Here is a 15,358-nt window from a genome sequence, read left to right on the forward strand (position 1 = left end):
AGTCAGCAAGGGCAGTAATACACTGAGATTTGCCAGAAGTACTAACTTTTACCTTGCTTGACTTGAAATCAAAACCAACACAAAGGTATTCTAGTAACAAAGAAAAAGGTATGTTCACTAGGCACTGTGGGAAAAGAAAGATAATCGAGGCATGGACCCAAATGTATTCCTTCAGCTTGCAAAAGGGACAGAGATGCTGGAAATGCAGGCAAAAAGCCAAGCAAGCCTATGAGTAAGTACAAAGGAATGGAAGTTATCATATTTAAGTTGGAGAACCATCCACAAAAAGCAGTTCAGGGCACTGAAGTCACAGGAGTGGTCTTCTCCATTTCTGAAAACACGTAAATGAAATGTAAGTCTCAAATTTAATAAATATTCCTCTTCTATGAAATCAAGGTAGTATTTCATGAGAGACCAATAAATATATGCTGCAGAGTTAAGAAAGGGAGAAATAAAATAAATTTTCTAAGTTATTTACCCTCCCAAACATGCATAGATTGGAAAATGGAAAATTGAATAACTGTAGTCACCAATTAGTAGATGTAGAGATTAATCACTGAAACCAAACCAGCTAAGGAGATATATTTGTTTGCATAAGTAAATTCACCTGGAAGGAATCACAGAGCTGCTTTAGAACCAATCAAAAATTCAGCAACCTGATATGCACTGTTGCCTTACCTTCAGCAATTGCTCCAAGAACAAGGATACCAGATTCTTTAACTACCCATTCAGGATGGAAGAGCAATTCCTTCAAAAGGGGCAAGATGTGTGGCAGAAGTTCATCACGAAATACATTGGCTAGGACATCTAGAGCAGCAGCAGAACATTTCCCTGAGGGGAATTAACAGTGTTAATCTCTGCTTATTATACAAGTAGTTGTAGTTAGGCAATATAATCCTCATTTTAACTTTGAGCTGCCAGTGGAGTCTCAGGGCATTAGGAGGAAAGATACTTCAATTTCATTACAATACACAGTGATCCACTGTGCTCCAGTGCAAAGCCACAGCTCTTAGAAAGCCAGTTTTGCAGCACTTAAATAGCTACTAAAAGGACTTAAAAAAAATCAGGATCAACTGCAAAACATGATTCAGAAATCCTTACTCTGTTTTTCTGCTGTGGTGTTGTCATGTCTAGAAAAAATAATGCTAAGGTGGTTTATAAAGAATGCTCATATTGCAGAATTTATATTGCACGTTTTGCTTATTATGATCTCAGTTCCTTCTTAATCTGTCATAAAGGATCCAACTGGTCTCATTAGTAAGCAATGCTGCTAATTGTCAGGCTGCGCTGATGCTTCCTCTCTGTTCAAATTGGAAGTCAAATATAGAACACTGGATAACAAATAGGGCACACAATTCTGATTTTCAGATAATCCAAATTCTCTCAAGTCCAGATGACATATGTCAATACAGATTTCTTAACTGTTCTGCTTTTTCTCTTTCAGACCACCATTCCTGGACAACTTTAGCTTCCTCACCGTCTTAATCAAAACTGTGGACCACAGGGCACCCTCTGTCATTTCAGCTATCTTTTTCAGAAAATGTGTATTTAATTCCACAGTCTCTACACACAGCACTGACAAGAACAGCATTATGAATCTAAAACTACACTTTCTTTCAAAAAGAGGCTTTAGGGAAACAAGCATATTTGCACTCATATTTTCTTCTGAAATAATAATTTTTTAAATTCAGATATGTCTCAAAATTGTTTGACCATAAGCTTCAAGGTACATTGACCTGTCATGAAAGCTCAGGGCCTTGAAAGAAAACAAAAATTTATGTGTATGTGTCCAAATCTCAAAACATTATTCCACAATGAGGCTGCTTGAAAAGTATATTTAAGTCAGATCTGTCAGAATTTCACTAGCTGTTTTCTATCATGGAGCTTAAAAATCAGTTTGTGGCGTTTTCTTTCCTTACGACATGGCCTATTGTCCTAAAGGGCCTATGACCTATACACAGGCCATCAGAACTGTGGTTTCTTTACAGCTATCTCCTCTCTTCATAACTGAGGTACTATATTCTGGTCAGAAGCAAATTCCTCGCACAGAAATGAGCTACTGGTAATGGCTGTCAGTAGTAGCATGTTCACATGGGGAAAAAAAAAAAAAACAAAATGAAACACACAAACCAATTTTAGAGGGAAGACTGAAGTAAAAGAAAGTATTATTAAGCTTCTGCCAGCTATCAGTGTTTAAGAGCTTTTTTTTTTTAAACTGAAGTTAAACAGGTGACACATTATTTTTATTATCTTGTCGAATTAAAAGTCTAAGTCCAAAAGTTCTGTTGAATTGCATCCAGTAAATGTTTGTAGCTCAATCTGCCATATTAAAAATAAGAAAGAAACTTACAGATGGCTAGCTTTTGCCAATACAGTTACATCGTCAAAATGTCATCTGAAAGAATCCCCCTCCACCCCATCCACCAATTATGTCAGCAGATAGTTCTTTTCGTATTCAAAACCAAAACCTCAGCATTCCTATACACAAAGTCCTCTTTTTACTGTCATTCTTGTATTATGCAAGTGGCTCTATTTTAAAACATTTTACACGTTACTTTGACATACTTAAATTCCAGTCAGAAATAGTATCATCATCATCAAGTTCATCATCATCATCGTCATCATCTTCAATACCATCTTCTTCATGTTGCTGAGCCACTGTCCGTGAACGATGAAAACGAGGTCTTATGTCCTGTTCACTATCTGGAATAGCTTCGTCTTCTTCAACATCCCCCTGTCATCAAAATGTTTTATCAGATAAACTATTCCAACTATGTTGCTCAAGGAAGTTAAGAATGTAGTTTTAGTTCAAGATTTTATAAGCATATGAAAGATTCACATCCCACTTGTGCTGCCCAGCTAACTAAAAATGCCATTGTTCCTGCATTCTGCTGCTTCACTTACCAGAAAAATGTCAGGAAGATAGAAACAAGAGAGGTAAGCTCCCGCACAAAGTATCCTTCTTGTAAGAAATTACTCTTGATGGGAATGTAACCGAAAGAAGTAGTGATAAAGAAATCCTGGTACACAGACATATTCTAAAACATAGTGATGGAAAAACCCATGTATTCAATTTAGAAGGCATTAGAACTAATTCTGAACATTTTTTTTAGGCTGCATTGTTGCAGTAATTAATGTGTAATAGTATCCCAGCTCTGCCTAAGTTGCATGGGAGGGATAGGGGCAAAGCAGGAAAGCCTGCAGATTATTATCCAACAAACACGGCAGCAGTCACATTTAGTATTTGGAACAGCACACCTTGCCCAGAAAGCTAATGCTCCATTGAACAGATGGTAGACCAGACCTGCCTATTCTGATCTGAATCATTCTGATTTACAGGTCAGAAGCTAACCAGATATTCTTACAGAGTAAAAGAAATTGATGCTCACCTTCAACAGAATAATATCGATCTCTGAATATTTCATACCATTTACCAGCACAGGTATCAGCCTACAAAGAAATATTGATACATGTCAAAATAACACATGAAGAAGCAGTCAGTTTTCAGTTACCTGGGCCATAATTTTGGTTGTAACCCTCACCCCCCCAAACCACAAATAAAAAAAAAAAAATCCTTAGTCTGATAACAAAAGCTAAACCAAATTCCATTTCATAAGGTTCATCAACACTTGTAATCTGTAAGTGTTAACTTCAAATTACAAAACTTTTAACCAGAGGTAGCCAGATGACACAACTGAGTTTTAAACTTTAAAAAACAGGTATTATTCCATATGATGAATTTATTCTGAAGCACCTTTCAGAAATTAAGTCTAAAGGTTTTCAGTAAGAATTCAAACTCCCATAATATGCATGATAAACAAGTACTAAGTTGGCTCTCACCAATAGTACTTGTCACTTTATTTACTTGTGGCTGAAGACTCTACCTCACTACTCAAAGATGGAAGCCTAACTACATTAAGCCCTCCTATCCTTTTCAGATTACTTCAATAAGACAAGTCCCCAACATTGCAGTGATCTTGACTAATCTGTATTAGGATTTAACTTCATTATTAAACTGGCTAAGGCTATGGGACTCCAACTGTACAGATGTATAGCTAAAAAAGTAGTAAGGGAAAAAAGACAAATACTTTACATACAAACACATTCTCTGGAAAAAAAAATCCATAAAAATATGTATTACAACTCAAATCAAGCTAATAATGAAATCACCATGGACTGACCCAGCACCGGTGACAAATTCAATCTCTCTATATTCTGCAGCTGAGGAGTATTGCTTTTGAAGGTACCAGGCCAGCAATAATATTCACACATTGCAATGGCACATTACCTTCTGAACTTTGAATGAAGGAATAGTAAGTATTCACATTAACACCAATTCATTGGCATTTCTGCAGCATACTTTGTAAAGTATGCAGGAGCTATGTATTTTTTAAGAAAGCCCACAGGAGCAAAATGGAACAAGATATTAGATAACACATCAACAGGTTTTTAGAAGATCTTGTCCCACTTTTAATTTAATAAAAAAAAATTTAAGATTATCATCAAGTATTGACAAAACTTATATAGCCGTCTAGTCAAACAGGACTCACCAACAAATAAGCTGCTTTCAACAGACATGACATTGAAAGACCATGAGAAACGTAATGTTACCCTTATTTGTTTTTCTAGAAATTTAGAAGCTTTTTAAAAAAAAAAAAAAAAAAAAAAGAGTGTGACGCTGTTGCAGCGTCAAGGTTCATGTAGGCCAAAAGAGGTTTAATACTTGTTATTAACTAGTAGTTAGTAACTACTGTTATTCTCAGTATAAACATGATGTATGCTGGGAAGGGGGTGGGTAGACTCAAGAATTGTGCTATCATTCTTTTGAGCTACAAGAGTAGGAATTAAGTAAAACCATTTTAAAACTTAAAAATTATTTCTCATAACATTGGTTCTCCTGTTTTCAACTCCTATTCCTCCACTGCTAAAGTAGGTGTTTTAATCTCAATTCTCTACTTTCTAATTGCTTATGAAAACTGAAATTTTGCTGATTTTTTTAAATTGTTTCAAATCTATAAGGCTTATTTTTGTGAGAAGAATGCATCTCTTCTGTCTGTGACTCTGTTCTTCCAGTCAAGATCTTGAGAGAACTGCCCTAGTGATTTCAAAAACCTTCCATGCATATATAAAAACAAAGAGTATCCATTTACTGGGAACACTGAAGAATTCATTTCCTATTGCAAAAGACTTCAGATTACTCTGGAAAAAAGTTACAAGCACTGTTGCAGACATGCAGATGTTTAAGTCTCAAACACAGATATTCATTCCCATTCAAACAAAGATCTACATTTTGAGGCATGGGATAACTTTTTGAAACTCACAAAACCTAGTTTTTGAAACTTAAACTACTATCAGGCTGCAGAAGTATGACTGAACACATTTTACATACTTTTTTCAAGTTAAAATTGCAATAGTAATTGATATAAAATGGATTCCTAAATCCAAGTGCTGTCATGCCATTTTGGCATGTTCTTTATAAAACAGGGAACCCTTTGCATGACTATGCACATAGAAGCATTGCACAGAGATGCCTACATCAGCAGTAGTCAAGACAACATGTTCATGGTACACAAGATATTACAGGTAATGTCATGTGGAGATGTTTGAGCTTAAGTGCAGGCTATTACATCTTTGCGTTCATCTGAAGCTTAAAAGCCTGTTAAGCTTGAGGTAAAGCACCACAGTGACACAGTTTAGGGTGCTTCTGGAGCTTGTTGGGTCTGAAATCCTCAGAATTCTTTTCAATAAACTCCGTGCTACAGCCATTTTTACTATGCACAAGAACTAGCTACAGGAAAATTCTTCTAAGCATACCGCAAGCTAGATACTATCTCTATGAGAGTAACCAGGAACAAGTCAACTGAAGTTTAAAGATGACTATTTCAAAATAAATAGGAGTTTTAATTCTTAATACTTACTTAGTAAGATGCCGACATAATACATCTTTACAAATAGGCTGTTCAGCCAAGGTCAGCCAAAACTCACAAGCCTCCAAAGCCACATTTTCATCTTGGTCCTGGGTCCTTTGAAGCATGTACTACACAACATGAAAATAAATTACTTCTGTAAGATAGAAGTTTTAAGTGTCCAGAAGAAGCTACCAACATTGTAAAGTGTGTTCGCAAAACCAGACTATGCTACCATAGCAATTTTGTTTCTTGTGAGGGGAAGAAACAGACATAAGAGACTACTTAAGGCTATAGTGAGAATAAGCTAAGAGAATTCTTTCTTAATGCTAGATGATTCAGATTCTAAATTTCTTCATTGCTTAAGTGAGAACATTATTACCAAGAAACTACAGAGACCCAAGATAATAAACAGCAGTTTCCTGTGAATAGACTTTTTTAAAATTTTTACCCCTCTTTTACACTTCTGAATAAAAAGGTACAATTATACCCTTAATAAGATGGAAATACTTTTTATTTCCAGTACCATAAAAAAGCTTCCCTTCCAAATCTTGATTACCTGACAGGATGTAAGTAAAAAAGTCTCACATTTTTCTAGCACGAATGGTAATTCAGAGATGCAATATCAAATCTTTAAGCTGGCTATTAAAATTTAGCCCTCCTTCAACCAAAAATAATCAAATACCTGCATAAACAAAAAGCCTAAATAGACTAGTAGACTACTGCTACATCAGTTTCTTATACACAACTGCGAAAACAATTTAAGGAAGACTCTTGCAACTTCCAAAATAGTAATTTCTACATTTTTCCATGTCAGCCCTTATTTCTGGAACAGTTGGTTCTTCCATTCATTTTAGAAAACCTCACAGAAGTCCATGCAGCTACCTTTCCTCACATATAGATTTAGAGCAAAAAAAAAAAAATCCCTCTTCAGTTGCTTCAGAATACCATTTTATTCTCAAAATTAAATACAATGGGGGACCTTTATTATCCTTCTGCATTTCAGGGATGCAAGACTTGCCATGATCGTACCCCTTCCTACAAAATTGCACTAAATTGCAAGCTTTTCCTAAAGGTTCGCTATCGTGATTAAGAACTTACAGTAAGAGAAATACTGCTCTATTCCGAGTTGTCAACAGATTGCAGCTTGGAAAAGTTGAAAAATGTCCTACTCATTGCAAGCAAGGCTTCCTTAATGAACCTTAAGTTAAGAGATTTGGCATTTTTTCCCCAGAGGGACTGAAAATCCACTATTATTTTGTGGATTTATTATTTGTCAGAAAGACAAAATCAGAATGACAAAAAGTAATCTGTTTGAAGATGCCCCTCACACCGTCATTTGCTCTTTAAGTATCTATTATAAGTATTATACTCTATGCTTCATGAAGTTAGACAGCAGTAGATTGAAAAGGCTACTTACACTCAGTGGTGCAAGATAGCCATATACACAGCTTGGAAATCATAGCAAGAACACTGATCCTAGTAACAAAGCAAAATGAAGGCTTAAAAAGGTATTTGAAAGTATTTGATCAAAAGGTATTTGAAGGCTTTTTTTTTTTTTTATATTATCATGCCAAATTGTACTAAATACTTTTAATGATAAGCTACAAAGTTCTACCGACTTTAGGTAATGCAAATAGTTGCTTTGTCACAATAAATTACAAAATAGCATAGGAAGATTATTCAGTACAGTTTTGTGCACTCTCTAACATAAACATAACTGTTGTGTTAGCCTTGTTAAGTCAAACCAGCAAGAAAAGAATAGTGGGCTACACAGAGCATTAAGAAGAACACATCCTTTGAGCAGTAACAGACACGCCTTTATCTGAAGAAAGCAACAGGATGCAAAAGTCAGAATTTCTACTGAGAAAGATCTTAGGCGCCGTGTGTTTGGATAAACATGCTCTGTGAGCATACAAGTGCAATCTAGTAACTGAAATGTTAGGTTGGTCTGCTCCTGACATATCCTGTTACCAAGCTCTCAGACAAAAAAAGAAAAAACTTGTGCTTCTGCTCACCTGGAAGTACATGCTCAAAAAAACCCAACAAAATCCAAACTCAGCCATTCCTGCATGCTCCAGGTATTTGGCAAGAAAGTTAATACCAAACCTGACTGCTTCAAAAGCATGATGCCCGCCAAGACCTTCTTAGAATCACTACTGGATCATTAATATTCTTTACTTTAACAGTGATTCTCCATAATCATAAAGAACTTCATGTAGATAAAAAGTTTCTCTCTTTTAAGACTTTCTTCACTTAAAGCAGCCATCAGCAGCATCATTCAGCTTGGAGGCATTAAAGCCTCAAAGGTGAAAACCTGACTCATTTGAATGCTGAACAATAGTCAGTTCTGGGGTATTACATTTGCACAAAACAGGATGTATACAGAACTGGGGAAACCAGTAACAGTACACAGTAGTCCCAAAACTGGAGAAAGAAAAAAAAAAATTCTAAACTTTCTGTTACAGAACAGAACATCACTACTTTGGTAGAGAAGAAGCCTAGTAATAGTTTTCCCAAGAGCAAAATACCAGATACAATGAGAATACAATCTTGGATCTTTTTCTAGTTGGTGACATCATTTCCACCTACAAAGCCCAGAAGTTTCTTACTGATCTTAGGAGGGTGAAGAGCCACAGAAGTTATCACTTCTTGACAATATCATCTCCAAAGCTTTATTCTCTCTCAAACCCCAAAAAATCTCTCACCCCCAAAACCCCACCACGAAGCACCAACAATCCTTGCTTGTACTATGTTATATGAGGGCATGTCTGCCAAGACTAGTGTCATGGAATTCCAGACAACATATAGGAAGAGTAGACAACAGGCCAAGGCTGTCAAGGGTCACCTCAGGTTTATGCATCTCTAATGCCTGTGTTCAGGAGCAAAAGAAAAACTTAACGCCTTTTTTGTGTTGTCTGGACACAGTTCTTATGGAATTTGACACTGGGTTGTGACCCACTTGTCCACATGAAAGCTGCATGAGAAACATTCTGATCTGAGCTATATTTCCAGTCTGGCAAATAGTATATGCAAACACTACCTAGAAATTGCCAGCATTTCCCAGAAATGTGGGAATTACAGCTCAAACATTTGAGCAGACAAAAAACCAGAGCTGATTGGTCCTCTGGTAGACAAGTCTGCACTAATCTAGAATGGTAAAGGAACTATCAAGTAACATCAACCTCTACGACTGAATGCAATGGGAGACAATGTCATTAGTAGCTCAAAGAGCATCTCAGCTATATAAAATAACATGCCTTATCCTTGTTATGGTCAACACATCTGAAAAAAGTGACAGCTTCAATGTGTAAACTGTAGCAGTATCAGCACTAGCACCAGATTTTTAACAAGATCTTCTCATTTGGGGTCAAGCAATGCCTGGCTGCTCCATAGTATAGCTGATCCCGGCCATTTCAGGATCAATTAACTTAATGAAGAATAAACAACTGCCATATGCATTGCCTGTCAAACACAATGTCAAGTTGGCAATTAGCTAAGAAGAATGTTTCTCCATCTCAGTCTTGAAGGAAAATGAAAAGTAGGCAAGTGCAAGAGTAACATACCTGTTCTGATGAATGCTTTTTATTTGTTATTATTTCTGCAACCCCAAACAGCTTTCAGCACACAATCTGGGAAATGAGACTCACCTCAACTATACTAATCATATGAGGAAGCAGGCGATCCATTCGAACTTCCAGCAACATTACCAGAGCACGGCAAACATTTTTGCGTACTTCAGGCTCCTCATCACCAGCCAGAGCAAAAAGATTCTGTTGGAAAGTAATACCAGTTGAAAAGCCTCAGTTCATCTACTCCAACTTGTACTTAAATGACATTACTGATGACCTAAAGTATGCAAATATGTACTTCTGTACTCTTCCACCCCACACCTCAGAATACCATTATATTTCTTAAAGACATGTGGTTCAGCAAATGAACTCTTCAGACTCTCAGTGTGTACTGTACACAAAATGAAAACATTGCATAATATTAGCACTGGCACAAGAACAGTATTTCCTGGATTTTTTTCTTTTTAAATCCTAAACATAAATGAAGTTCTGAAGCCAGAAAAATCCATCAGTACATAACAGCAGCAAATCAAATGCTCTAGATAACCCAAAATACCACCCTTCTAATCCATATTCAGTAGCAGTATTCAGAGAGACCCAGATGGACTCAGTGACATGATGGTCCCTGTACTGCACTTGCCATGATAGGTAAGGGACAGACTGCTGCCATTACTTTGACACCTTTATGCAACAAGAGTTTCCTCTACTTATGAAGAGGAAGCATCTTTCAAAATACTATTTTTTGGGCTTGGAGAGTGCTTAGACTAATCAACTCTGAGCACGAGCATACAGAATGAACTTCCATCCATAGGGACTGAAGCTAAGAACAGGCAACCAGAAATGGGGAGTTTGTGGGTAGAGGTAGTTGTAAAACATAATTCAAAACTCTTGATAAATCAGATATGTAATCTGACTTAACCCCCCAACCAAGAAGGCACACCCACCTCAATAAAAGAATCTATGTGCAACATAAGAGCTTGAGTTCTGCTGATGATAAATTGATTGACGCATGCAACAGCATGAGACCTACAAATGGAACAGTTAAAATATACATTTTTCATGAGTTAAGAACACTTTCTGAACTGTACATAGGCATCAAAAACGTTAGGAAGCAAAAGACACTGTCCAAACGTCTTCTAGAGGCAAGACGGAACAACTCCGCACACCTCTAGTACTACCAAGCAAAATTACTAAACCACATTTTAAGTACCACTTTATACTCTGACATATCTAAAAAATATTTAAAGTATTCAGTAAATAAAAACCAGAGCAGGATGACTACATGTGGCATATTTGTTCTGAACAGTATGTAAGGATGTTCTTTTTGAGTATATTATGATTATTGATCTTCTGAGATATTAACAATTCTATACAAGTCAATGTGGTGAAATTTTAGCATGCCCTTCTTTGTTGTTAAGCATCCAACTGCCTTTACAATATTTTTAGTATTTAGTGAGACCAGTATGTGTCAACAATATAGGTGCAGCTTAGAAAAAACACACACTTGTAGTAGGATACATCCTAAAACACTTGTGGTAGAAACATACTAAAAAATGAGGCATTGGTTCTTCTGTGCCATTTCATGCAAAGCCTCTTACAGGTCTTTTTCTTTCTCAGAGACAGAAAAGTCAAATTCCATAAATAAAGGCACAAGGCAAAACTACCTGTAAAAGCCTTTGAAGACCCATTCAAGTATTTTTACTAATGTAACTCCACACTTCTATTCTGTTCAGATATTTCTTGGAAGACTGTCTCACAAAACATTGTTCAAAAGTTGTCTCTGACAGATTTAAATATAGAGTATTTTACTGACATTACTAATAGTTTTCATACTTCAGCACTATGTACTAGAACCAGGCTGTGGGTCAGCAGGTGGCCTGCTTTAAACTTGAAACTGGTTTAAGAGTCTCAAAGCCAAAAACATTGCAGCATAGGAAAAAAGTGAAAGACTGTATAATGTGGTAAGGAAAAAAGTGTCTTTTTCTCCATCTCTCCCAGCTCCAAAGAAGTATTAAGCTTAGCTTTCCACAAGGGCAAGTTCATGCTTTGTTATATATTCTTCTTAGCGTGCATCTATTCTAGGTGAGTTTCTAAATATAATTTGAATCCTATCATGATATAGTGCAAGTTACACTCTTCCTCTTAGTCTACACCATCTACTACTGTTGGGAATAAAGAATTGCCACCTCCAAATTGTAGAATCTTTCAATATAATTTTCAAATAGGAGTTAAAAAACACATTTCACAGAATCACAGAGAATCACAGAATGGTTGAGGTTGGAAGGGACCTCTGGAGGTCATCTGGTCCAACCCCTCTGCTCAAGCAGGGCCACCTACAACCAGTTGCCCAGGACCATGTCCAGATGGCTTTTGAGTATTTCCAAGGATGGGAGACTCCATCACCTCTGTGGGCAACCTGTGCCAGTGCTTGGTCACTCTCACAATAAAAAAGTGTCTCCTGATGTTCGGAGGGAACCTTCTGTGTTTCAGCGTGTGCCCATTGCCCCTGGTCCTGTCACTGGGCACCACTGGCTCTGCCTCTTTACACCCTCACTTCAGGTATTTACATACATTGATGAGCTCCCCCAGTCCCAGCTCTCTCAGCCTTTTCTCATAGGAGAGGTGCTCCTTTCATCATCTTCATGGCCCTTTGCTGGACTCTTTCCAGTATGTCCATGTCCCTCTTGCACTGGACAGCCCAGAACTGGACACATTATTCCAGGTGTGGCCTCACCGGGAAGATGAGAGGAAGGATCACCTCCCTTAACCAGCTGGCAACAGTCCAGCCCAGGATACCATTAGCCTTCTTTGTGGCAGGGGCATACTGTTGGCTCATTTCAGGGCAAAAGCTACTGTTCTTCGTAACAAATATCAGCAATAACAATTTAATTCTGGATTTTTTCCTCTATCCTATACTTCTGTTGCTTTGGAGAGCTTAATACAGTTTTACAGTGAAAAGATGATGAACCTATTTAATTTGACTCAGCTAAAAGATAAAGAGCTTTTTAAGTCTTGGTGCAGTTAAAGCAGAAGAAATTTTCTGCAAGAACGCAGAAACTATTGTCAGCAAAAGAATTTTGACTCTCCCATTGCTGAAGTCATTACAAAATGAATGCAAAATTGTTTTTGTAATCAGATGATTAGGTTCTAATCACAGCATTGAATTTTTCATAATAATATGCAAAAAAACCAGCTTGATTTTCAGAGATGGAAGATGTATGAAGAGGTGAGACTGTTGTATTAACTAAGCAGATAAACATGGAAATTACTGATGCATGGGATCTCTGTGGATGTCTGCAGGATCATTTAAAAAAACTAAGCATGTTTTAAACACATCTACAAAATAGCAACATTGCTGCTCATGTAAATAAAATTTTAACAGGTAACTACTACAACACCTAAACCTACCTTATTTTTGGACTGCTGTGCTTGAAGAACTGCAAGAATTTAGGTATCATGATATTGAGTGGTCGGTCCAATACATCGCTATCTAAAATCTCAGCAGAATCTTCACATATCTTCTGAAGAGCGCCAAATGCACCCTGTTTAAAAAGAAAAAAAAAAAAACCACCAAAAAACCCCACTCTTCTTTCACATTCTGAAGAAAGCAAAATTTCAGGTTTTGTACAGAACAGGTAATTTCAGCACAACACAGTAAATGTAGCTAGTTAACACAGTAAATGCAGCTAACTAAATATGGACTTAAACTGAAACATCCTTAAAGGCTTTTTATTTAAACACTTTATACCGGCATCTGTAAGCTCTCAAGCTGGGTGACTCAGTGGATAAGTGGTAATTTTAATTTTAGCACTCAATGCTCATCTATTCAACCATATTTTTAAAAATGCTTAAAAGCTCGTTCTTATTTGAGAAATAAATGTCCAGGTGCAGAAGTATCCAATTTAATTACATATATAACTATTTCCTTTCATGGTTTGTTATGGGGCAAAACAGAACTCTGGATATGATGGTCATTTTGACTTTCATTTTCAAGTGTTTTTTTCTTTTTCTTGAGAAAGCAGCACTAAAACACTACATAACAGTATGGCATCTTGGACTATTATCCTATCTCTGAGGATTATTTTATACAAAATGCTTCACACACTTTATGGCAGACAGTATCAAGTAACTAAATTATGTGATCACAGATTTTAATTTTTTTTAAATCAGAAAAGGCTTTTTTTCTCCTCATAGTTTAAAACAGTTAAGTTGGTATTTATTTATTTTCCTTCACACATACTGAACAACACAGTTAATTTCACCCTGATATAGCAATGACAGATCGCTTTTCCAAATTAAGGTACAAGGAGAATGAACACTACTTTTAAGTAAGAGAAAATTCAGGGTCAGCTTGATGATGCTGATGACACCTAAAAGATTAGGCATCAGAAAGTGGTAACTTCAGGATACTTCTCAGCTGGGATGCTACGACTACCCATCTGCAGTCTTATTCTGCTTTTATGCAAAGAAAACAAATTTGTTTGAACAGTAAGAACATGGAATGCAGGTAGAAGAAAAAGTATCAAATTTGAGCCACTGTTCTCTGAGGAGAATATATGTGCATTTATACGCACACAAAAAATACTATACATACACATAGTGTCTATGAAGAGACACAAAAATAATCAAATTCAGATTATATTATTATATTTTCTTTAAGTCTCCTTACCTCACAGGTATTGTAATCTTCAGAATCCAACAAGGTGCAAAGCTTTGGTAAAAGTTCAGGCCAATTCTGTAATTCCCCTTTTGAGGCAATGGTTGTTATCAGAATGCCTAAAGGAATCAGAAGGAGGAAGGAAATGAGATCTCCATATCTTTACATGTTTCATACCAATTTTTCTCATTTTTCTCCTCTCAAAGATCTAAGGAGTTAAGAAATTTCTTGTTTTGTTAAGAACTGGCAAGCATAAAAAGAGGAATGGTATTTGATGGGCTTTGAAATGCAAAGGTGGGTTGTTCCTTCCTGCTACCATGAAGGGCTCAGGCGTGAGAAATCAAGCACAAAGTAATTCCAGTTAAGGAAATCATCATGCTCAAACACTGCAGGGCAGCTTTGGCTCTAAATTTACTAAACACTGTACAAATCTTGACCTCCAGTAAATACAGAGTATCCACCTCAAGTCAGCTCTTCTTTATTGTGATACAAAAGCATGAATGTGGGAAGCTGTCATTCAATAAACTTAAAACCCAGTGGTAAGTTATGTGTTCACAACTTTACTGTGTTTACACAAAACATTAAGGACACAGTCTAAGACAGAAATACCTACTAAGAGGTTACACACTACGGCAGGTCATCCAGTGAGCAGCTGCAGGGGTTGGCTGATTGAGATCCAGCAAACAGATAGGTCAGCCCAAAGAGTCACTAATTCTGTTTCTTCCACATACAGAAATCCCAGGAAAAACTAATTAGGTGACAGGAACAGGGAAGGCTGCTTATAAACTAAAACTGACTTTGTATGAGTCTATTTTGCCTCAAGACAAAAATGAAACAGGTGGCATATCTATTATGCTACTGACAGTTACTTCTAATGAGTATGAACACAGAAGAACTTGATACTACTACAACTAGTAATCTCCCAAGTGACAAGTGATGAAAAAAGCTTTCCTAAGCTTTTTCATTAAGCTAATCACAATACATAATTTTTCTTTGGAATAAAATGTTCAAACTCTTGTTAAACACACAAGAACACAGGACAACATTACAGAGCAAAGGACATTCCGGACAAGACACACAGTAACTAAAAGATATTTTGCATCATGTTTCCTTTGATGCAATAAGGCTGGAGAACCCACGAAGACAAAGGGCAAAAATGAAGACAGAGGTAAAACACAATTTTACAGCTCCAGAAGTAGTTTGTATCCAGTTCTCTTCATAAC

General features: G+C 36.7%; 1 protein-coding gene across 2 annotated transcripts in view; it reads right to left on the bottom strand.

The window, feature by feature from the left end:
• Positions 1-15,358, bottom strand: part of TNPO1 (transportin 1) — a 79,348-nt gene that overhangs the window by 21,995 nt on the left and 41,995 nt on the right. For both annotated transcript variants that reach the window (XM_075488554.1, XM_075488553.1), the window contains 8 exons: positions 14,148-14,254; positions 12,887-13,020; positions 10,423-10,504; positions 9,557-9,679; positions 5,919-6,037; positions 3,390-3,450; positions 2,566-2,734; positions 679-831 (listed from right to left, as the gene is read on the bottom strand). In XM_075488554.1, coding sequence (XP_075344669.1) covers positions 679-831; positions 2,566-2,734; positions 3,390-3,450; positions 5,919-6,037; positions 9,557-9,679; positions 10,423-10,504; positions 12,887-13,020; positions 14,148-14,254 — 948 coding nt within the window. The remainder of the gene's footprint in view (positions 1-678; positions 832-2,565; positions 2,735-3,389; positions 3,451-5,918; positions 6,038-9,556; positions 9,680-10,422; positions 10,505-12,886; positions 13,021-14,147; positions 14,255-15,358) is intronic.

Source organism: Mycteria americana, chromosome Z, assembly GCF_035582795.1.
Source record: "Mycteria americana isolate JAX WOST 10 ecotype Jacksonville Zoo and Gardens chromosome Z, USCA_MyAme_1.0, whole genome shotgun sequence".
Taxonomy (NCBI): domain Eukaryota; kingdom Metazoa; phylum Chordata; class Aves; order Ciconiiformes; family Ciconiidae; genus Mycteria; species Mycteria americana.